This window comes from Dreissena polymorpha, chromosome 8 (assembly GCF_020536995.1).
Source record: "Dreissena polymorpha isolate Duluth1 chromosome 8, UMN_Dpol_1.0, whole genome shotgun sequence".
Classification (NCBI taxonomy): Eukaryota; Metazoa; Mollusca; class Bivalvia; order Myida; family Dreissenidae; genus Dreissena; species Dreissena polymorpha.
In genome coordinates, this window is record NC_068362.1 from 76,887,957 (window position 1) to 76,914,139 (window position 26,183).

Sequence of the window (26,183 nt, forward strand, 5' to 3'; positions counted from 1 at the left end):
TACCTATGAAGTTTCATGATCCTAGCCGTAAGCATTCTTGAGTTATCATCCAGAAACCATTTTACTATTTCGAGTCACTGTGACCTTGACCTTTGACGTAGTGACCTGAAAATTAATAGGGGTCATCTGCCAGTCATTATCAATGTACCTATGAAGTTTCATGATCCTAGGCGTAAGCATTCTTGAGTTATCATCGGGAAACCATTTTACTGTTTCGAGTCACTGTGACCTTGACCTTTGACCTAGTGACCTGACAATCAATAGGGGTCATCAGCCAGTCATAATCAATGTTCCTATGAAGTTTCATGATCCTAAGCGTAAGCATTCTTGAGTTATCATCCGGAAACCATTTTACTGTTTCGAGTCACTGTGACCTTGACCTTTGACATAGTGACCTGAAAATTAATAGGGGTCATCTGCCAGTCATGATCAATGAACCTATGAAGTTTCATGATCCTATGCGTAAGCATTCTTGAGTCATCATCCGGAAACCATTTTACTGTTTCAGTCACTGTGACCTTGATCTTTGACCTAGTGACCTGAAAATCAATAGGGGTCATCTGCCAGTCATGATCAATGTATCTATGAAGTTTCATGATCCTAGGCATAAGCATTCTTGAGTTATAATCCGGAAACCATTTTACTATTTCCAGTCACTGTGACCTTGACCTTTGACCTAGTGACCTTAAAATCAATAGGGGTCCTCTGCCAGTCATGATGAATGTACCTATTAATTTTCATGATCCTAAGTCTAAGCGTTCTTGAGTTATCATCCGGAAACCATCTGGTGGATGGACCGACTGACCGACATGTGCAAAACAATATAACCCCTCTTCTTCGAAACGGGGCATACAAAGATAGTTTCACTTAATTATGTTTGAAAGGCTTAAGGTTTGCTTAGAAATCCGGGCCTGGTTAACACATTTTGGAAGATGGTGTGGTCTCAAGTCGTAGGATATTACTCTGTTTATTATCATGGTGAACACAGCATCAAATGGTGAGAGCTTACGAATATCGGCACTTGTTTCTTGTCCATCTCTTGGTCAGCTGCCTTGCGACAGACCGGGCACACCCACAACGGAGGGAACTGTAGACAGGAACCCTGGGATAAACAAAGACTTGTGTGTATCTAGGCTTGACCTACATTTCAACCCTAGTGATAAACAAAGAATTATGTGTATCGAGGCTTGACCTACATTTTAACCCTAGTGATAAACAAAGACTTGTGTGTATTGGGGTTTGACCTACATTTCAACCCTAGTGATAAACAAAGACTTGTCAGTACTGTGGATTGACCTATATCTAATCCCGAGCTATAAAGTAGAACTCATATTGTCCTGAATTTGACCTTCATTTTAACCCTTTCAGTGCGGGAACCGAATTTTAAAGGCCTTTGCAAACAGTTTGGATCCAGATGAGACCCCACAGAATGTGGCGTCTCATCTGGATCCAAACTGTTTGCTATTCTGATAGTATTCTTTAAAAAAATGAAGAAAATGCTTATTTCACAAATTCAGCAGACGACATTTTAGCAGACGACAAATTTCCCAGCATGCAAAGGGTTAACCCTAGTGATAAACAAAGACTTGCATGCATCAGGGATTGACCAACAGTGAAACCCTATTGTCAGAAGAATACTTGTGTGTATGGGGGGGAGGGGGTAATCTTACATTTAAACTCTAGTGAAAAACCAATAATTTGTGTGTATGATAGATTGACATACATTAATCCCCAGTGTACAATACTGTGTACAATGTTTTCATGAAAACAGGAAATAACGCATACTATTTAGATTGATAATTCTGCATTAAATCAGAGACAGGATATCAAGGCAAACATTGGGCATGAATAAAACATGAGGAATACAACATCTTGAAGAATATGCTAATTGCAATATACTCACATTATGAAAAGATAACAGTAAAGCTTTCATAATGAGTTAATATGAATCAATATAGTGCATTTAAACATATACTTTTCACATTGCGTATGATCATAGATTTGTACACTGCATTTTAATGAAATAAACTGGTAATACAATATTTTTTGGTTAAAAATTGAAGTCAGAACGATAATTGCTTTACTAATAAGACATTAGAGGAGATGTCACTTGACCTTTGTAAGTTACAAGTATTATATAATCCAAATATTAAATATTGAGAACAACTTATAAATTATGCAGCAATATGCTGTACTAGCTTATATATGAACTGTTCTAAATTATGCTGTACTATATTTTAAATGAACTGTTCAAAATGAACTTCAAATGATTCAATAGTGCTCTTACAAATGTATAAAATAAGACTTCACAAACAAGTGCATGAGTCAAACAGACATCTAGTTGGCTCAATAAACAATAATCAATAAGAGATGTCAAACCTGAGTCATGGGACTGATAGGACTGGTCTGTTTGGCCGAGGACTCTGAAACAGCAACAGTCAGGCAGTGAGTTCATTCATGATTCATGAGCTGGCGTAACGAGACCAATACAAGACTAATCAGTTATTGTGCAATACATGTCTACTGTTACAAGCACACATGAAGAACAAAATATAAGCATGCAGTGTTCTTCCTTCAAATTAGGGGGACACATTCCCAGTGGTAAATTTTTTATATTTTTTCCAAATGGGACGTACAAATTCCCAATTTAAGGTTTCAAAAAGAGAAAAAAAAGAAGTCTAAACATGTCAATTATCTCCAAATCCAGCTCTATAAGTTGAACCTTTGAAAATATAATATTAAAATCACTTTTATTATAAATGTTTAAGTATTAATAAGTATAAAATCAACAACATTAATTTCCCAATCTTTGTCAAAAAGACGCGACATTTCCCAATTCTAAGAGACCCAACCCCATTCCCAAAATGGTGAAAAAATAAGAGGCACGAGTCAAGATTATTCATTTTAGCATATATTTGAATATAAGCAAATGACAGTGACTTCAAACAACAATTACAGTACAGGCACTGTATACTTAAACAAACGCCACTCGCCGCGGTGTTCATCTCACTGTGTTCGCTTACTATTATGAACCCCGCGATGGGTGTTCAGATCATATGTCGCTGGAGCCGTTTGTCATAAGGCGAACACCGAGAATCATCGCGGACCCATAATATCTACTGCGGTGTTCACTGTGTTCGCTTAAAATAAAATAATTGAACATAAATGTATTGTTTTGATCCCTTTCATTTAGAAGTGATAATGAATAATGTATTTCACACCCATGCTCATGACAGTGTTTTCTGTCTTTTTAAATGCCGTGCATAAAGGATAACCGCGTTTGCAATTAGCTGTAGGATCCCGCACCTGGAGGAGTCACTTAATTGAGTGTTTGATTATTCAATTAACAGTTTGAAGCCATGGAGAACTCATAACTGATTGTAGTAATCGTATCATCCCGATTCTCTGGATTCTCCGATACATATGTGTCAACTGTCTCAATTACATACATGCTACTTTTCCCATCTTTATGCATTACTTGATAATCCCATATATGCCCGATTACCATTTTTAAAATCAAATTATGTGTGGGTAATATAGACGATAAGAGTCATAAACACAAACATTTGAAATTTTCGAAGTGTCAAATGAATTTCGGCATTTTATTCTATTTAAAGATATGATGAAATAATCTCCCAATCAGGACCGTTGTATTGCGACATGCGTAAATCATCTGACCCGGTTTGCACGCATCGGCTATTCAAGGTTACAAATTCTACATGAAATAAATGAATTACTTTGTCCAGATAAAAAACGCGCGAAAATTAGCGTGGGTGTATTTATTTGTAAATAAAAATTTCGTAGCGGGTATACAACATTGAGATAATTGAATTTCCATTTAAAGTTATGTTGCGAATTTCAACTAAAGTACCGGGGTATCTCAAGAATTATTTGGCATTGACATTTCCTCTTAATAAAATATAATTTACGCTGTATCATTACCGTTACGCTGTGTCAGTTCCTTCATTATTGAAATAATTATTGAATTGTAATTTGTATACTGACTGCACACAAGTGTCATAACATAAGATTGCAATACGTAAATTCGGACAGTACTTAAAGTCATACACAAGTAAATAAATGATTTAATACTCTCTTGATTTCTTTAAAACTCTGTATTTGTTGTTAAAAAGGGCAAATGAATTGATTAACACCATAAGAGTCAATAGTATGGATCATCTAAACCCTTTATTTACGTTTCTGACATTATGTACTGTCCGATTTTAAGTACGCATACATGTGCACATACATATAATATTTACATGTAGTACAGTAGATATCGCTTAATTGAATAGCCCATTTGTCACGTCCGAATATTCAATTATCCGAAGTAGTCAGTTATGCGGAATCAGTTATATTTCCAATGTTATCACTAACCGGGTGTAATCATCCTGGAAATTGTGCTTTTCATGCATAATCAAAACATCGTTTCGACAAGTTAAGCGTTTAAAGAAAGTTAATATTGGAATTTAATATTGAATCCATTATAAATATAATATAAATGTTTTTTTGAATTCCCAAATGAGAAAACAAATTTTGTAATCCAAAACACACTTTCTATCTTTCAATAAAACGTCCACATGTATTTTCTTTGCAACCCAACAAAAAGCTAGCGAAAACTATGCAGCAATGTACAATGTCACGCCATACGGTGCGTGTAATGATTTTTCCCATTTTCATTTTATTGCTTACCCAACGCTTACGCTAGCAACATCTATTGCTCATGTATTGTCTTGGTAAAAAGCGCACGAAAATTAGAGTGGGTGTATATACACTGTCGAAGGAAAACTTTGTAGCGTGGAGAATGCAGTATCTTTGACGTTACGCTCTTTCAGGTAGTTTAGTATTGAAACAGATAATGTACTGTGTACTGATTTACCGGAAAATCTGGTCAGTACTGCAGGCTTTGAAGAATTTTTCCAGAGCCACTCGCCCTGCAGGGCGAGTAGGCCTGACAATCCACTCGTCCTTCACTTTAATTTACTCGCCCTGCATTTAGAAAATATATATCTATAGTTATAGTTATGATCAACCAGAACCTTTTTGACCTACGTAACATAGTGACACTAAACTGCAAACAAATTAACTACATTATCTGATGGATTTTATTTGCTTTCCTTACGATTTCTGCACCTGTTTCCTTTTCTCAATACTTTTCGCTTCTCGTTTTGATGACCTTTCTTTCTGTTCCCTGTCTCCACCACCTTGCAGATATTTTAAAATAGAACCTTTTCCATGCCGAGTTTTAATATTTCAGACGAACTTTTACCTTAGGCTTCTGATCACGAATTATTCTGTTTATTAATAATTATTGTTTCTGTTTATTTTTAATTAAATATAAGAAGAATTATAATTAACCAGTTATGTATTATTTTTTTTATTGATATTTACATTAAAATGAAATTTTATTCTTCACGGAATGACCAATATATTTAACTTTTTTTTTTAAACTTTTACTCGATTAGCTAAGATCACTGACACCTACAAAAAGAGCGCAGCCGATTTCGAGAATTATTTTTACTGTGCCCGTAACGTTATTTTTCATTGTCAAAACGAATGTGCAGTTTCTTTGTGTACTAAACCTATTTTTTGTTCATTTGAAAAATTGTTCGCAATTTGTATCGATGTAACAGGAGTTCTGGAACTGAATTTATATTTCTCAACTTGAAAAACAGCACTCACGAGGTCGGTCAAGTATTTAAAAAACTTTACTCGCCCGACCGTCAACCTCACTCGCATATGCGAGCAGTCGAGTGGATTCTTCAAGGCCTGTACTGGATTTAATTTTGGTTATTGTGAAAACATGATCAGCAGTGTTAAGACTGCTATGTTTTTACAAATGTGCGCGTTTTCGATTGTTCGACATCATGTTTTGATATGATTTACTGTGACGCATTTGTGTAGGTTTATATACACGAACTGAGAATAAAGTGTAACATTCCATCACCTATTGCAAACTGTCGAGCACGACACGTCAACAGTTTGTTTCTAATCAGCAACCAGCTCTTTAATTGTTTCTAAGCGACAACAAACTGTTGAAGTGTGTTACTCGACAGTTTGCATTCGAAAGTTTGCACCTGACTGCACGCCGGAGACTCCAGTGTTTGCATTGTACTTGCTCGCATACTACATCTGTTAGTCACGTGATGCTTGACAGACGCTGCATACATGCATGGTGTGAAATGAAAACAAAGGCAGTCGATTGAGCGTGTCTGTCAAAATCTTCGATACGATGCGTATCCTTGGAGATTTATGACATTCTTTGCTGGATTATAGTGTGGATTATAGTGTGCAATAGAAAATTGGCTATTCAATTAACCGAAATACGCCATATTTCCTATCAGAATATGTGGAGTTTCTAGAATGGGAAGAGATACAAATGGTTTGGTGTTTTCAATATCTATTCAATTAACCGAATAATTTGATTATCCAATATTCAATTAAGTGGAATCTACTGTATATGATTCTCCTTTGTACATATACATTTAAAACGCGTGAATGACTCTCACAGACAGGTGTTTACAGTGGCTGTGCAGCATCCCGGTGATCACGGGTGTTCCCGTTAATGATAGTGTGCAATTGCTTCGATTTCGGGTGTTCGCCGAACACCGCGGTCAGTAGCGTGTCCGCCCCCGCGAAATGTCACCCATCGGGAAAAGTGAACACCGCGGGAAGGCGTTTTTGTTTAAGTACAAGGTGCCTGTACTGTACACATTAATTTTTGTCAAAATAATTATGCATGAAAACTCATGAACCATAACAATCATACCAGACACATAAAAGCAATTTTTCTGGGGCTAAATGATGTGTTTTTAGAAGTTTAACTGAAAACTGAAAAAATGTGAAGTCAAATTAATATTGAAAGTTGGACGATTTGAACTGCATCCAGTGAGCTTAAGTATTACACAATCTGTGAGCACTATACCACCTGGGGGTTATACAGAAAATTTCAAATGCAGCCTAGGGCATGGGGACTTATAACCTCTGAACACACACACTGCGTACCAGCTCTGATAGCCTCGGCCTCCGGAGGGTCCTCGCGTTCACAGTTACATAGCAGACAGCGTTCCCGGTCCAGGAAAGGGTTGGTGCCCCGCGACAGAGACAGCATCTTGAGGGCCGTCTCATCATCAGCATCCATCAACTTCTCCAGCTTCCTCATCATCTGAACACAATAACAGGACATTAAAGTGGGGGCTGGTTTACTGAACATTAAAGTGGGGGCTGGTTTACTGGACATTAAAGTGGGGGCTGGTTTACTGGACATTAAAGTGGGGCTGGTTTACTGGACATTAAAGTGGGGGCTGGTTTACTGGACAACATTAAAGTGGGGGCTGGTTTACTGGACATTAAAGTGGGGGCTGGTTTACTGGACATTAAAGTGGGGGCTGGTTTACTGGACATTAAAGTGGGGGCTGGTTTACTGGACATTAAAGTGGGGGCTGGTTTACTGGACATTAAAGTGGGGGCTGGTTTACTGGACATTAAAGTGGGGGCTGGTTTACTGGACATTAAAGTGGGGGCTGGTTTACTCAAAACAAATAAATTGGAGCTTTGATCTGGGAAAACTAAGCTTAACCCTTTGCATGCTGGGAAATTTGTCGTCTGCTGAATTTCTTAAATTAGCATTTTCTTTGATTTTTTTTAAAGAATACTATCAGAATAGCAAACAGTTTGGATCCTGATGAGACGCCATGTTCTGTGGCGTCTCATCTGGATCCAAACTGTTTGCACAGGCCTTCAAAATTCGGTTCCCGCACTGAAAGAGTTAACCCTTTACCACTTGGATATGTATTTTCAAGCATTTTTAGTCCTTTAGAAAATTACATCTTATTAAAGACCTTTCTTACTAAATTCAAGTTTTAATGGCTTCATTTCTAACCCTCAGATACTGATGAGCAGCAAACACTATAAAACCTGAACAGACTGCGATTACTTTGTTTGGTCCCTGTTAGTAATGGTATGTTATTGTTCTTGGTCCAAAACAACTAAGGAAAGCACCACACCTTCTCAGAGGTAAGGCACTTCCATAACTGGTCACATTTAAATAATTACAACTTCTGTCACATTCATATGAATGCTGAAATCTGATTGGATAATTTGTTCACTTGACCGGTTTTTCATTTTCCGATAAACCCATGCAAATTTAGACATGAATATTCATGGCGCTACTTTCTGGTCATAAACAAGTTGCCAAAATGACGTTATGTTTTGTGCGAAACTTAATGGCGTTGTTTTTATTGGTCAATAGCATAATGACATTATATTTTTGCGCAAACTTTAACGATATAACCGTTTGACGGAGATGAAACCGAAACTGAAAATAGATTCATACGCTAGATTAAAAAGGACTATTATGATCCTTACCACGATAGAATTTCAGCTTTAAGATCATTTTGTGTTGTAATTATAAGAATTGAAAAGCATTTTTCTGCATTTCATCAGTGTATGAACTGTCGGGAAAAAAACACCTAATTTATGCATAAACCCCATCGGCGTTTATGCAAATTAGGCGTAATTTTCCCGACAGTTCATACACCGATGAAATGCAGAAAAATGCTATTCAATTCTTAAGTAATTTTTAGGCCCAAATGCACAACTTCAAATGAATACTCAGTACATGCAGACTCTTCATACTAGCAATTCAGTATGCGGTAGGTTTTTTCATTCAAAACCGGACCCATTTCCAATAAATAGTATATTTTTTTCAAAAATGGGACCTAATAATTAATTCCCAATTGAAGATTTCCCCCCCCAAAAAAATAAAAAAATTAGTTCATCTCACATACAGCTCTACAAGTTGCAACTTACTAAATATAATATTTAAAACACTTTTATTCTCATTTTTGAAGCATTTGTTAGCAAAACAACTAACAAAAAAACAATAATTTCCCAATTTTGGTCAAAACACCGTGATTTTTCCCATTCCCAAAATGATGAAAAAACACTGCTCAAACAGGGTATTTTGCATCATTGATCCTTCAGGCAAAGATATAGGAACAATGCCTGTAATCATGAGATGGCAAGGTGCCACAGTAATACATACAATCCCTGCATGCCATGTGCCTTACATATGTAACACAGTGGGTTAATTAACACTAACACCAACTGGAAATTCATACATTCTGCTAAGTATATTTTTTCAGCTTTGCAGTTTGTAGTTTTTGTTCTTAAGTATTGCAAAATTTCCCTAAGGATTTCAATTGATTTTAAAACGAGTCAAATGACCCTGTGCTTGAAATGTTCAGAGGTCAGGGTTTTTTATCTGATTTGGGGGAAAAGGCCTGGCCTTTTTTTAGGGGAAAAAAAATCACGCGAAATGCCTGATTTTGGGGAAAAAAATCACGCGAAACACCGGATTTTGGGGAAAATAAGGAAAGTCTTAATTAATCAATATAACATTTTGCTGTTTTTAAAACAAATTCAAGGAAACAGATAATTTAATTATGCAATATGCTAAATTTTCTACACTGGATCAGGTTAACTTATGTATTTAAAGTACAAGAAAAAAAAAATCTTTATTTTTTTAGGGGAAAAAATTTAAGTCTGGGGAGAAATTTATCTGCTGAGGGTGGGAAAATTCGAGGGGAAAGGGCCAATTTTCGGCGGGTCCCAAACAAGGAAAAAAAGCCCTGGAGGTGCAAAGAAATTTTCAGAGATCAAAATAATGAAGTTATTTTGTGTGTGCATACTAGAAAAATTATCTGTAAATATTTCTTGGAATACATTTCACTGATTAAAGCCAAAAATACTAAGCATTATAACACTTACTATATAGAAGATAGTATTGACTTAGTTTTCTGACAACATTTGCATCAAAATGATACAAGACAGACAATTTAGAGGAGCCAATAGTGAGAACTTTGAAAAATGCTTACAGCTTATAGCAGGACTTTTCTTCAATTGAAACACCTGTTTCCCTTTACCACTTAGATACATATTTTGATGCATTTGTAGTCCCCCAGAAAGGTTAATTTAATTAAAGACCTTTCTTACTAAATTATGTTTTAAAGGCTTCATTTCCAACTCTTAGATACTGATGAGCAAAAAACAGCATAAAACCTGAACAGACTGCCAGTTACTCGTAGGCTGTTCTGATTTTATGCTGTTTGCACATAGCCATTTTCACTTTGTTTCTTATGGGGGAAAGAGTTCAACACTAACGCATTTGTTCATAAGCATTCTGGCCCATAGCACTTTGTGACCATTTATATTCAAATTGAGATATTGGGCCCCATCTGTATGCCAATACACACTGACATGCCATCCGAGAATGCTGAGTTTGTTCTATAAACTGTACAAATCTAGATACATGACATGCAATCCTCATTTTATTTTCATGAACAACAAATCCAATTAAATTTCTATAATGAATGATAACTAACCTATTGTGACCAAGGTAGTCTGATATCCAATAATATATCGGTGCATTAAAGTTGACATGTCATTGATTAAACATGTATTATTTAAATTTGCTGTGCAGTTTACACTTGTTAACCCTTTCCCACTTAGAAGCAAAGTGAAATGGCTATGTGCAAACAGCATAAAACCAGAACAGCCTGCGAGTAACTCGCAGTCTGTTCAGGTTTTATGCTGCTTGCTACTCATCAGTATCTAAGGGTTGGAAATGAAGCCTTTCAAACTTGTATATATATATATAAAGAAAGGACTTAAATTTAGTTTGATTTTCTAAAGGACTTCAAATGCGTCAAAGTGCGTTTGGATTAATCTGTTAGTACAGCATGGCTGATTAATTATGGAATGGCCTGAATGTAGAACTCAAGTATTGACACTCAAGATCACTTACTGCGTGACACATTGACCATATGACTAACACCAACTGTACATATGAACAACACTAGCATACTGCATGTACATGTGGTCTCCACAACTAGTGATCACTTATTTACATTCAACAAATATTTTTACAAAGACCAACGAATGGCTCATTGTCAGTTTAACAATTTCAACATGGAAATAGGTTTTATTATCATAATAGCATACATGTAGTCGAGTAAATAGCTGTCACCATTATCACAGATGTTTGGTTTTTGGTACACAATAATCGTACTCATAAGCATAATAGTTGTGCTCCAGCTTGGATTTAAAAAAGGAAAATTGCTAATTACTCAACAGGGCACTTCAACGGACACACACAATAGTATTATCCATGGTGCATATTTTAAATATTTCATGGGTTATTTATGTAAAAACTAAAACTACATTCACTGCGAAAATTTAATTGAGCCTTGTTCTGTGAAAGAGTTGTCCCCGGACGACGCTTTCGGCTTTTATGTTGTTGTTTTTTTTATAGAAAATTCTAATAACATTTTCTGTATAATATAAATAATGTCATCAGATCACATAAGAGTATGGTGGGGGTCCAAGGGGGCAGGATAGGACCTTGGGGTGGCATGGCACTGTGTCCCTACGTTAAGGTCTAGCTGGCACACTGAATTAGGTAATATGTACATTCTTGGCACCAGCTGAACTCAAGTTTGTGCATCAACAGGTATCTACAGTCTCGGTCTATTGACATTTTATACACAGCAAAAGTCTTATTAAAGGGACTGCCCAACAGATTAAAGCGTCGTTCGACGCGAATCGATATTTTGGGAAACTACGAGGATTACAGTACAGCCAAAGCGGCACAAACAAAATCCGCGGCTACGCCACGGCCAGATTATTAGTCCACGGCGGCCGAATCGTGTGTTCACGCGGCGTATCGCCGTGGCACTGGGCATCGATCCGCGCAACGACGCCGAATCTGTATTAACCTCGCGTACTTTCGCGGAGTAAATCCGCCGCATACATACGCGGCGGATCGAGTGAAAAGATATCCACCTACATGTACATACATGTATGTGTAGCGTAGAATTAATTACGCGCAACTGTTTATGTTTCGTTCGATTATCATTATTAAAATTGTAATCCGAAACACACATCCGAATTTTAATGCTAATGCGTCCTTTGGCGAATTCTAGCGTCAAATAAACAGTGCTAAAATATCCTTTGTTTCATAAAAAGCGCGCGAAAATTATGCAGACATGTAGAACGTCGTTTGGAAAGTTTGGGTGTATTTTGTGTTGTATAAATACATGAACATCACGTCAGGCGTAAATCGCGTGTTCAGTGGGGAAAAAAACGCCCCGATTAGACGTTATTTCATCATCTCTATAAATAGTAACAAATGCCAAAATGTATTTGATACTTAAGAAAATATCGAGAATGTTTGTGTATCGTAAATATTTACCAGCATTTGCTTTAAAACTGGAATATACGGGATTATCGGGTAATTAGTAGCGATATTAACTGTATAATAGGAACAAAATAAAACGTGTTTATATACGCATATTCAAACAATAGTTATAATAAGCTGATAATTAACAAAACTACAAATACGTCGTCACCGTCTTGATTATTGATGTGGCTTCAAACTGCTAATTTTCTCAGCTAAAATATATTAGCGGAATCAACATGCAATTAATTTATAAATCCACCATATGCTGGAGCATTGACCACTTGTATGTGCGAAAACATAATTACGTGACCTTGTTTATGTGTGAAATACATACACTATGGGCGGGAAACAAACTTAATTGGCCAGACACATTAACTATGCTTACATGTATATGATAATACAATACGCGCACAATAAATTTATTATGATTTTAATTATTATTATAATTGTTCTTTCAAAATTTGTTAACTACATGTAAGTAATAATTTTAAAAAGATTTTTTATTTATGATGCGCATCGACTCGGCATCATGCCGCGGATCGCGGCATGCCTCGGCGGACAGATGCGAAGTTTCGCGGCGAAATGCGACTTGCCGCCGCATACTGACGCGGCTTCAACGACTGACGCGGCATCGACTCGTTTCGCCTTGCCGCCGCAGATCGCGAAATACGTTTGTTACGCTTTGGCTGTACTGTACTTATATAGCTTAAAAATACCACCGTAAATGACGTTAGCGTGGATGGTCGAGTGGTAAAGTCGGGAGACATTTTATTCCAAGCTTCCATGACTCTAGGGGTCAGTGGTTCGAGCCCTGTGGAGGTTTACGTTTTTTCTTCTTTTTTTAAATTGTATTCTTATTTTTTACTGGAGATTTTTAGTTCAAATGTTTAAATTTATAAATATAAAGCATTTAAAGCAGTTAATGACAAGCTTTAATACATGCCAAAATCTGTTGGACGGCCCCTTTAATACAGACCACTAAATTGAACCCATAAGAAAAACATAGCATGCAACACTATACACTGCCTAGTTCCAAGAGTTTCACCTGAATGCAACATAAATCCATCATATCTGAGCTGCAACAATCCAGGTCCATTAAAGTATTCCCAACCAAATCTTCAAAAACAAAACAAATGGCTCAATGGTCACAGAGGTGAGCACCCAGTACACTTCCCACCAATCTGGTTTGCAGTCTGAACACACCATCACTATGCCTGTTGATACTCTTGCTACCGTAATATCTCCAACAAAAATGTGTGAACATGTAAAATTGAGAATATGCATGTGGTACTCATATTTGTTAAAACACAATGCTATTTACATGTACCAGTTTATGCCCAAGCCTGCAAATTTAACCTTCTAGGTCATGTAAAATTCTATATTTTGTACCACTTCCCAAACACATGTGTGTATTTCAGAGTTTATTTACAGGTTGTACCTGCTTCTTCGCGAAGTCTTCCAAGTTGTGACCTTTCAGGAGAAAATATTTCATTTTGAGCCAAATTGGGTCCAATTTACCCCGGCTGTCCGGGTATTCGCCAAAGAAGATTTTTTATCCAAATAAAATTGGTGCACAATGGCCAATGAGACCTTAATGTGCCCTGGATCTTGTGATGGTGATCTGAGGTGTACTGTGTTGAGTATATTGTATGTGGGTGATGTGTATATGCCTGATCGGAAGTGGAAGGGTTGGTCAAGATGTTCGCGTTCGACTTTCCATACCCATGTCTGTGATCCACTACAATACCTAAAACAGCACTTATTATGGGAGCTATGGTACTTTCACTGATCCAATAATCCCTGATCTACAACTGCTCTGTGAGGAGTGAGGCATGTGCATACCAGCTACCTTAGGATTTGGCAATATGCCATGGGATCTTGAGAGCTACTAGACATGGCAATAGTACTGGAGCAATCAAAGGGGTATCACAACTCAATTTGCAACCCTTACATATGCTGCAAGACAGTTATAAAACAAGTTTCTACAAATTTATCACAATCTATATTTTTCGGCATAGCTGTTTTACCCAGTTTTTCCCCTTGGCTGATCTTTGTAAGCCTCCAATCAAATTTATATAAAAATATCCCGCCAGTCGGCCAGAAACTTCTCAACATAGAAAACATACAATCTACAAACAGGTATCACATTTACATTAATAGGTAATTTAATTGACTTTTTATTTTGAAGTATATGGAATAAAAATGGTTACTTCAGTGCATTTTGCAACAATTTAAACTGCCTGTTCAGCATGAAACAATTTTATCTCTAATAAAAAGTCTTGGGAGGATAACAGTTTTACACTTAACTCTTGACATCAATACAGTTTGTGTTTGCCCCTTTAAATTGAGAAGATTGTCAGCGCCAGATCATTTATACTTCAAGGCTATGTTCTCATATTTTGTAATTACTACCATATTGCATTCTGTGTTCTATTATATCTAAGATTATAAAGGTATTGTTTTTCCCTATCCTGATATTCGTTTTGACCAAAATATTTTTAATTGTTTTCGAAACTGAACGTTTCACATGTAAAAGTATAAAGTTTTCAATATGCCGTTGTTCCAGCAGAAGAATCATGACCTCACTTTAATGCATTGCATTACAACCCGCAAGTTTAAGGGTCGGGTCGCAGTTAGTGAAAGGATCGTTATATAATATCAACGGCATCGCGTTACCTACAAGTAGGTGAATTAGAATTTTATTTCGACCAGAAATATCTTAAATAAAGATATGCTCTGATATAATTAAGGTATGTCAATCATAGATTCTTAATGTGTTTTCAACAATTCCATGACAGAGTTTTTTCTGTCATATAAAAAAGGCCGTAAAATGGACCCGATCCCAAATCAAACGGACCCAATCCAAAACCAAAATTCAACTTTATTTTATTTTTACAAATCCTACAAAATATATAACTTTTAATTTAGTCCTTTCTGTCTATTAAAACAAGAGATGTGTTCGTCAGAAACACAATGCCCCCTATTGCGCCGCTTTGAATTATTTTTTTTTGACCTTTGACCTTGAAGGATGACCTTGACCTTGAAGGATGACCTTGAACTTCCACCACTCAAATTGTGCAGCTTCATGAAAACGCCGCTTTGAATTTTATTTTTTTTATTTATGACCTTTGACCTTGAAGGATGACCTTGACCTTGAAGGATGACCTTGAACTTCCACCACTCAAAATGTGCAGCTTCATGAGAACGCCGCTTTGATTGATTTTTTTACCTTTGACCTAGAAGGATGACCTTGACCTTGAACTTACACCACTCAAAATGTGCAGCTTCATGAGATACACATGCATGCCAAATATCAAGTTGCTATCTTCAATAGTGAAAAAGTTATGGCCAATGTTAAAGTTTTTCAGACGGACAGACGCCATATATTTGACATTTGACCTTGAAGGATGACTTTGACCTTCACTTTTCACCACTCAAAATGTTCAGCTCTATGAGATACACATGCATGCCAAATATCAAGTTGCTATCTTCAATAGTGAAAATGTTATGGCCAATGTTAAAGTTTTTTCAGACGGACGGACAGACTGACTGACATACTGATGGCCAGTTCAAATGCTATATGCCACCCTACCGGGGGCATAAAAATTCACAAATTTGCAAGTTTAATCGATTAAACAAATCCCAATTTGACCATCCGCCTTTCCTAAAATGGCTAGAAACAAGCATTGTGTTTGTCAGAAACACAATGCCCCCTTCTGCACCCCTTTAAAGCCATATATTTGACCTTTGACCTTGAAGGATGACCTTAAACTTTCATCACTCAAAATGTGCAGCTCCATGAGATACACATGCATGCCAAATATCAAGTTGCTATCTTCAATAGTGAAAAAGTTATGGCCAATGTTAAAGTTTTCAGACGGACAGACGCCATATATTTGACATTTGACCTTGAAGGATTACCTTGACCTTCACTTTTCACCACTCAAAATGTTCAGCTCCATGAGATACATTTGCATGCCAAATATCAAGTTGCTATCTTCAATAGTGAAAAAGTTATGGCCAATGTTAAAGTTCTTTTCGGACGGACAAACAGACTGACTGACATACTGACGGACAGTTCAACTGCTATATGCCACCCTACTGGGGGCATAAAAATTCCCAAATTTGCAACTTAAATCGATTAAACAAATCCCAATTAGACCATCCGCCTTTCCCAAAATGGCTAGAAACAAGCGATGTGTTTGTCAGAAACACAATGCCCCCTTCTGCACCGCTTTAAAGCCATATATTTGACCTTTGACCTTGAAGGATGACCTTGACCTTTCATCACTCAAAATGTGCAGCTTTATGAGATACACATGCATGCCATGCAGTTGCTATCTTCAATAGACAGACGAACTTACGGACATTAAAAAATAAAATGTACTAAGTGACCCGGTGACCAAGTTTTTGACCCGGCATGACCCATATTTGAACTTGACCTAGACATCATCTAGATACAACTTCCGAACAAGTTTGGTGAAGATTGGATGAAAACTATTTGAATTAGAGAGCAGACATCATGCTCAATGTTTAAAACGCACTAAGTGACCCCCGTGACCTAGTTTTTGATCTGCCATGACCCATGTTCGAACTTGGCCTAGACATCATCTAGATACAACTTCTGACCAAGTTTGGTGAAGCTCTGATGAAAACTACTTGAATTAGAGAGCAGACATGCTGAATGTTTAAAATGAACTAAGTGACCCTGTGACCTAGTTTGTGACCCGGCAAGGCCCATGTACGAACTTTGCCTAGACATCATGTAGATCCAACTTCTGAATGTTTGGTGAAGATCATTTGAAAGCTACTTGGACCCACCGACAGACAGACCGACCGACAAGCTCACTCCTATATACCCCCTAATTTATCTTTCGGGGGGCATAAAAACCCTGCATGATAAATTATTGTTTTGATAACAAGAATTATTCCAAATTATTGACCAATGTAATAAGCATGAGCAGGATGATTTCTTAATAATAGTATCAAATAACCATGCCCAACAAACCACTAAAACAGGTCTGTTCAAAGAACACAAGTATAAATATTTAAAATATGAACCGATAATTTGTGTTTGGTCCGTGTTTATCATATCTGATAATCCCAAATAGCCACAATTTTAGCGTGATTTATTTGCCTTTGATGCAGCCAGTAACTGTGCAGAAAAAGAAATTTGCTATCTTTGATCTACTTGCTATAACTCTTCATCTTTCTTCAACACCAACCACAATCAACGCCCTATTCTTTTAAAATATATTTCTTGTTCATATATATTTTAAAATTTGAATGTACACAAAGAATGGCTTTTCTTATTTTAAAATTATACCGCTGTCATGAGAAATACTTAGTCAATCATTACCACTGAATACAACTGTGACACTTGATAAAAAGCTTTATGCCCAGTTCTGGTAACTATTTCTTGATGAGTTTGTCAATGTTCAATTTTGTTTTTCTCTTGAGGCTAAAGTAGCTTGTTTTTCTGAGTAGTATGTTCTTTACAAATGAAAAGGAAACAGAAGTAATTATAACTTTGTAAAATCATTTTGTTCTTAGAAGTATTTTTGGAAGAAACACGATCCATATTTTTTCCCCAAAAAAATCACATATCATTGGACAATACATTTAAGGACATCTGTGTTAATGGACTGTCACAGAACATTGAACAATATATTTAAAGACATCATTGTTTACGGATGAAAACTATCAGTTAATAAGCAGGGCTTTCCTCTGACCCCAGCTCCCGGGTTTTGACGCTTGAAAATTACAGTAGACCCATTTTTGACTCTTGAGAAAATTATGTCATGCGTCACATTTGACCCGAGGGAATATACCGACTTGCGTCAACGAGATCAAAAGTTGTTTAGACTAAGCGATAATTGGCTGAGGCGGAGTATCTCATTTAGTTGACGCTAATCGTTAACGCCCGCTTCCAATCATCGAAGCACAAGTCCACCCAGTAGGCGGAGTTTGGTTAATTGAGAAATCTAGTGTTGACCAATTAAAACACTGCTGGTTCGATGATGCGTGTATTAACTTTCCATTATTTATCATAGCGTTTGTTATCAGCTGTTTGAGGAAAAGACGTGTATTAAACCCAACTAGTTGTAATAATCCAACTCCCAGGTATTGACCCTCTGAGCTGTACGTATGTACTCATAAGAGCTCAGAGTATTTAAGAAGAACTATAAACCCTCCAAAACAGAATGGACTCATCTGCGTCAGTTTTAATAATATTCATTATAAAATAATAACATCCATATCCACAGTACACTGAAAAGCAAATTTTGAGATATTTCCAGAGTATGTCAGAATGTATTTCCAAAGCTGAATGCACCCAGGTAACCTGGTTAAAAATAATACTGAACAAGGGACAAAATTGTCACAAAACCAGGTTTTCATTGTGAAAAAAAATCTGATAAAGGGAGACAACTCAAACTGAACTTTTGAAATGAACAAACAAAATTAACCCCCTTTGTAAGTTTGTTTTAAAATAAATCTATTTTTAGTCGTGGCGACCTTGACATTGGAGATATTGACGTGATTCTTTCGTGCGACACACCGTCCCATGATGGTGAACAAATGTGCCAAATGATTTTAAAATCTCATAATGAACGACATAGTTATAGCCCAGACAAGCTCATTTATGGCTATTTTTTACCTTTGAACTCAAAGTGTGACCTTGACCTTGGAGATATTGACGTAATTTTTTCGCGCGACACACCGTCTAATGATGGTTAACAAATGTGACAAATGATTTTAAAATCTCACAATGAACGACAAAGTAATGGCCCGGACAAGCTTGTTCCACCAGCCCGCCCGCATTCGCCAATCTAATAACCAGTTTTTTCCTTCGAAAACCTAGTTAAAAACACGTCTTTTCTCCATTTGAAGCATTTAAGCAAAACGGCAACAACACAAATCCCCAATTTTAGTCAAAACGCTGCGAATTTTTCCCAATTCAAAGGGACCCGGCATATGCCATGGCCAGCTAATTTTAATGAAACACGTGTTTGGAATTACGCTGAGGTGGTGTATTTTAAATCACGCGCTGTAACGTTATTTGATGTAAACATGATCGGAATTGCGAAAGTGTTATTGTTGGAATAAATCATTTACATTTGATATTGGCCTCTGCCTACAATATAGCGGCCGATGGCAAACGTCGTTATAAGATAAAAGCAATCGAACGATATGCACCTTTCATTTAACCATTAATGTGAAAAACGCGTACAATTTTTGGGATTGCCGTTTTCGGATACTGTATTTTTGTCGTCGATTATGATTTATTTTTGAAGTTCATAATAGAAACAAATAGAATGACGAATACACATGCGGTGATACGGAAGGTGTTGTTTATAATATTTCCAACATGTATTCACCAAAAATTGCAATTGGAAAAACTATAATAAAAAAAGCATAATTAGTAAGGGCTCTGGTTGGGGTGGGGGCTCTGCCCTTTATTCTCATGTGTATGTAACTGTAGCTGATATCTGGTTTGTTAAGTGACACCCACAACCTTGATCGTATTCAGGGCTTTTTTTCCTTCTTTGCGATTGGCCGTGGACGGACATTTCACAAATTTGACACGGCCAATTCACAAACCTGACATGTTCGTGAATATTTACAAAAACGTCCGTTTTAAATCGTGAAAAACGGACTTTTTGTGCTCAAAACTGTCAAAAACGGCCATTTCGGATGTTTGCTTGTTTTAATCGATTTTAAAGTGTTGTGTAACCGGTGAAACCGGCGTAAATAGTAAAAGCTCTGCCTAGCAACGTCACTATAAAAAAAATGGCGACGCGGAATGCTCGTTACTACACGAAGAAAATTAAAACAACCGCTAAATAATCCTGATTTATTGAAATTTGGGATAACAGTGAAGAAACAAAAGCTTTCTATAGAAGGGTAAGTTTTGAAACATGCACATTGATAACATTATAAGAAGTCATTTGATAAAAGTGAAAGCATCTGCCGCGGCTATGCATTGATGGAAGCTGGTCAAAACATCCTCTAGTATTGATGACTGTGACTTGTTATTCGTATCTGTTTACGATTGTAAATCTTGGTTAAAGTAATAATGTGGTCCCTTCATATATATTTTTTAAATTTAAATGTATATTCATGACGCATATTCATGATTTAAACTTTGTATGTAGTGTATTTATGCTTTGTGAAAAAAATGTGAAAAATAAAATAACTCGTTTACATTTCTTACAAAAGTACTGTTGTTCAATGTCAGTGCTCCAGCTTGGATTTGAAAAGGGCAGGGGGGCTTTTTTGTCAAAAGGGCACTTTCGACGTGCAGTATATTGTCAAAAGGGCACTTTCGACGCGCAGTATTTTGTGAAAAGGGCACGTTCGAGCGCGCGGGTGTTTCTGGAATGCTTCCTCCCTTGTCAAAAAATAACCCACTTTCATACCAAAACACACTTAAACCAACATAAAACTGTGTTTTTTCGGAGTTTTTCTTAGCGGAAGTTGGTTTTTGCTAATAAAAGTGAGTTTTATGTGCGCTAAACTGTGCTTAACTGAGTTTAAAGTTGGTTATTTTAAGAAGATGTGTGTTTAAGCGAGTTTTTTTCTGTAAGAAGTCGGTTTTTTGTGTGTCAAAAGTGAGCCTTTTTATTTATGAGTTGGTTTATGTGTGTTTAAGTGTGTCTTTTTGTTTTATAAGCGAGTCTTTTACAACAGAAGTTGGTCTTTTTTTAAACAGAAGTGGGTTTAAGCGAGTTTAACTTGGTCCTTTTGTAAATAAGTTGAGAGCTGCAACGAGGCTTAAAGACTCACTTTAACACACTTTTCAACAAGTTGGTCTTTTGTTTATTAATATAACTCATCAATGAAACAATAATTCTTCAACTGGGTCTTTGTTTGATGTTTATAGCCATAAATAAAACAAGTCAATTGTAAAGGGGCTTTTTTTTACAGCTTGTTTGCCATTGTCCCTATTGTACATTTGTGTGATCCCCATAATTTTTAGGGAATATTGGATGAAAATGGCTCTTTCAAAACATCACAGGTTCACAGATGGACAACAAGTATCACTGACAAAAACTATAACAATGGTCAAGCTTAGTTTTATACATGGAAATGAAAGAGTTTGTGTTTCACTTTGAATTTTTATCTTTATGTTTGTTTTTATTATAAACAATATCTTATGATTGTTGTATGTCTTTATTTTTTAATTTTTTTTAACAATCTCATATGATTTATCTCATATGATTGTTTATATTTGTTTAAAACAGTATTTACTTGTTAAATCTGCATATTTAAATAATTATGGTATTGGAAACATTATTTTGGAAATAATCTATTTATTTTTGTACATAAGTTATGCAAGATTTTGATATTTGCATATGATACCATCATATCCATTTTCTTAATTTGCAATAAAATAATAAAATGCCAAACATGCTAAATGAACCCTTATTTCACACCACTAACAATAAACAGATAACAATCTGTCAGGCATTCAGAGCTAAACAGGGTACTGCTTATCTAGGGGCAGATAAGGCTACTGATGGGGTTTGCCTAGAGATAAAGCTGTGTGGAATAAGATATAAGGCTTTTGATTGGCTATTGCACTGAGGAAGTTATCTTTTTGAAAACAACAACTTTTGAAAAACAAGCTGGTGTCAGCAATTGAATATTGAGCTAAATTTAATTCAGCAACATTAATATAAAGAAGTGAAAGACTTATAATGGTAGTGTAAAATGTCTTGAAATTCTGTCAGCATGAAGTATTGTGTGATGAAAACAATGTGTTTTTTACTGCAATGTGGAAATCAATAATAAGTTGGTTGGAAAGGGGGTTGAACTGCCTGTTGTTGTTTTTGGAATACTGAAGAACAGTTTTAACAGGTTTGTATTGTCATTTCTTCACCCCTTTTTTATTTAGTTTATTGAATTAATTATGATAATTATCATATTTATGTATTGTCACTGGGAAATGTAAATGGATAAGTTATTGTATTGCAATTTAAAGGATAAACAACACATTTTGAAGCAAAAATAGATAAACTTACACATGAAAAAGTGTAAATGTTGTGTACAGTGAATAATTATGGTTGTGTTTCATGGTTATTGTCATCTAAAATTTTATTTATATCTATTTCTGGTTATTACTGAACGGATTTCTTTCCCTCATACTTAATTAGAACTTATATATTTTAATTTTGAAGGTTAAACTCTTGCCACAAGGCAAAATTGACATCGATGGGAAGATCCTTTGGAAAGAATGTGCATCATCGCCTGCCTGATGTATGGACTTTTAAACCTGGTTTTTACCCTGCACAAGCTGGCAAACTTGAGGGGAACAAGAGTGGGAAAACCTCGCCCTGTCCTTGACCAAGAAAGCTCGATTTGTTGAGAGGTAAACTATACAGGTTATTGCATTTACAATGCCACCAGACCACACAGCCAAATGAGACCACGCATCTTGGTACATTTTCAAACTGCATTTTCTACCAAACGCAGTTTCTTTTAATAATTGATGAAAAGTGCTAAGTCACATGTGATCACGGGATTAAAATTTCAAAAATAAACAAACAAAAACAACAAGCAAATAACTTAAATTGATTATTATTAAAGCAACAAGATTACCATAACAGCAATATTTCATAGTTAAGTGGAACGAAAACATAACCAATCAACATGTTTGAAGAATGCCTTGCCCTTTTGAAAGTGATATGGTATTAATCCTTTGCAGATCAACTGGCATAAGAGATGCTCAAGAGGAGAAGGACACAAGCAGCATCAATGGTACAACTACATGTCGCTCCAGCGCCCGCTTTCCAGGTCTCTACCAGCTGCTTTCCAGGTCCCTCCACCCGCCAAGATCAGGTCTAGGTCCCTGCACTGGCTGCTTTCCAGGTCCCCTAGCGGTCAAGGTCTCTCCAGTAGCTGCTGTGCAGGTCCCAACACCGTATGCCGTCAAGGTCCCTCCATAAGCTGAAATCCAGGTTCCTCATTCCATTGCGGTTCAGGTACCTCCAACAGCTGAGATCCAGGTCTCTGCGGCAGCTGCGGTCTAAATACTCCACCCGCAGTGGTCCATTGCGGTCAACCTTTTGCTTTAAAATCTTCCATAAATGTCTATTATTGTATAATGTATTGTAAAAATATTCTGTTTGTATTAATTTGCGGTGTACTATTTTTGTCATATAAACATAATTTTGTACACATTGTGTTTTTTTCCCTTTTAACCACATGGGGCTTATAATGAACTGTTGTAATTGCTTCACAAAAACCATTTTTTCTAGAACATATCAGTCCAAAATTATTTTTTTTCACACTGCAAAATCCCACAAAAGGCTCACAAAAAACCTACTTTCTTAAAAAAACTCACTAAAACACTGTTAAAACTGACAAAAATCAACTTACCAGGGCTCGCGCTGTCGTTCGCCACTTGAGCCATTTGCGAAAATATTGAGAATTTGGCTCAAGAAAAATCCGATTTGCGAAAATGCTAAAATCTCGTAAAATTTCATTGAAAACAGCCGCCATTTTAACCCGAAACTGGTTTTCTATATTTTTCTCTTTGTTTCAATGAAAGTATTCGCAATTTGAACAGTGAACGAAAACCGGTCTGCACCTGTATCGAGACATCGCTTGACCTTATTGTTATTGAAGTGCACATGGTAGCTGGCCAATCAAAACTGAGCTGGCTTACACATGAAATGACGTTGTTGAATGAAACGTAAAAATGGTTGGAGCTATGAATACACAGTTAATATTGTCGTCTGCAAACAAAATAGCGGATGGTCGCAAATGTCGTATTATAAGATTAAAAATGAAAATAAGCGTGACAATAAATTAATTGTTTCCAAGCTGACTATCGATCCAAATTAAAGAGTGATAATTAAATAATTAGTTCTATGTCGTTGATGTTACAACTTTCTGCCGATTTTCTATTGAAATGAAAAGGTGTTCATTAATAATTTAATCGATTTACTCACACACTATGATAACTAACAGCGGCGTATTTTAATCAAAGGAAAACGTGAAAAACACGCGCGGTTTAATTGCAATTAAAATTTAATTAAAGTTACGAATTTGTAACGCATAGGAAGACTAATTCGTGTCGTCTACTATATAAACTGAAGATACCACTTTGTCCGTACAGTCGCTAACATGACTTCTTTAACCTTAAAGCGTCCTTTGGACGAAAATGAGTCTGAACAAACAAACAAAATAATTAAAACACAAAAACTAGAGCATTCCAAGAGTCATGGAAAGTTGATAATAATTGGCTTCGCTTTGAGAATGAATCAAAATCAATGTACTGTGACCTATGCATTAAGGTGCAGAATTCCAACACGTTCACTGTAGGTTGCAATATCCTGAAAAAAGACTCGGTGACGAAACATGCAAAGTCTAAAGGTAAGATTTTGAAGATGAGAGGAATTTTAATTTGAAATTACTTTGAAATGCTATAGTCTAACTATATGTATATATGCAGATTGACTATGTATTTTTTTTTCAGATCACACTCATGCCGTCGATGCCAGCAAGCAGTAAAGCAGCAAAACAATGTATTTTGTGAATGAAATGTATGCTTGTATTTTACATGCCATTCACCATGTTGTTAAAAATGCGCTGTATTAAAATATCTTTATTACTATGAAAATTGTGATGTGATGTATATTATAATATGTGACATGTGCTTGTTGTCATTAAAAGAAATATGAAAAATCTATAGTATAAATTGTTATAGGCCCAAGACGCACCACAGACAATCTAGGATCCAAAAAATCTCCGGGGGGGGGGGGGGGGGGGCATGCCCCGGACACCCCTACATCTGGGTGGCTCAAACATTTTTTGGGCCAGCGCTAGCCCTGCTTACCCAAACCCACAAATTGCTTTTGTTTTTTTCACAGATAAAATACTGTTAATAACTAGGTTTAAAGCGAGTTAAAAGCATGTTTTCACTTTGAAAAAAACTAACAAAGGCGTGCTTTCAGCTCACTTTTCGCTCACTTAAAAACCGTGTTTAGCCTGCTTATAGCTCACATAAAAAAAACACTTTTTACCCACTTAAAACCAACTCCACAGACAGAAGTTGGTCTAAGCATGTTTAAAAAACCCCAAAAAACCAACTTGTAGAAAATCATACTCACTTTAAACCCACTTAAGATGGTTAAAAAACCCACTATGTTGGTTTGAAGCGAGTTAAACCAAGATTTAACTCAGAAAAAACCAAGTCGGTAAGCTAAAAAACCCAGTCGGTAAGCTAAAAGCGTGTCTGAAAAACCCGCTTTTAGCACAGTGCAAATACCGCAGAGTTAAACACAGATGCCTGAAAATAACTCACTTTAAACCCACTTAAGACGGTTAAAAAAACCACTATGTTGGCTTTAAGCGAGTTAAACCAAGATTTAACTCGGATAAAACCAAGTCGGTAAGCAAAAAGTGTGTTTAAAAGACTCGCTTTTAGCTCGGTGCCAATACCGCAGGGTTAAACCCAGTTTAAAACTGGGTTATAACCGGATTTTGCTCACTTTTTTGGCAAGGGCTATTGCATGTTAATGTATATGTAATAAATAATTGTATTATTCCCATTATTATTAAACCATTCAAATATAATGTCTTCAATGAGGATTAAAATAATTACAATGAAATAAGAGATTTATGAATTATCATATGTAAAAAAAAAAAAAAAAAAAAAAAAAAAATATTTTTTTTTTGAGAGGGGGGGTGGGGGGGGGCAGGGCGGGGGTTCAGGGGGGCAGGGCGGAGGTTCGGGAGGGCAGGGCGCGGCGCCCTTCGATTTAGGCCTAGCTGGAGCACTGAATGTGTACCTAATGTTTCAGATCAAATGACAACCTCCCAGGTACCAAATGCAACTAAAATACCTGGTCCCAACACTTCTTTACCACAGGAAAAACATTTATAAACATAAAGCATGTCAAGGGCATATAACTCAGACATGTTCTGGACTTTA

General features: G+C 36.4%; 1 protein-coding gene and 1 long non-coding RNA gene across 5 annotated transcripts in view; one reads left to right on the plus strand and one right to left on the minus strand.

The window, feature by feature from the left end:
* LOC127841484 (protein FAM193A-like) overlaps window positions 1–26,183 on the minus strand; it is a 56,160-nt gene that overhangs the window by 28,066 nt on the left and 1,911 nt on the right. For 3 of the 4 annotated variants that reach the window (XM_052370309.1, XM_052370308.1, XM_052370306.1), the window contains exons 2-4: window positions 7,006–7,165; window positions 2,380–2,423; window positions 1,010–1,102 (exon numbers count right to left, since the gene is read on the minus strand). In XM_052370309.1, the coding sequence (XP_052226269.1) occupies window positions 1,010–1,102; window positions 2,380–2,423; window positions 7,006–7,165 (297 nt within the window). Of the gene's footprint in view, window positions 1–1,009; window positions 1,103–2,379; window positions 2,424–7,005; window positions 7,166–13,286; window positions 13,419–26,183 lie in introns of those variants that run through there. The other variant, XM_052370310.1, reaches the window with a different exon arrangement.
* On the plus strand, window positions 21,824–23,234 carry LOC127841492 (uncharacterized). The gene is made up of 3 exons (XR_008031035.1): window positions 21,824–22,102; window positions 22,423–22,613; window positions 22,950–23,234. It is a non-coding gene; the product is annotated as an uncharacterized LOC127841492 (long non-coding RNA).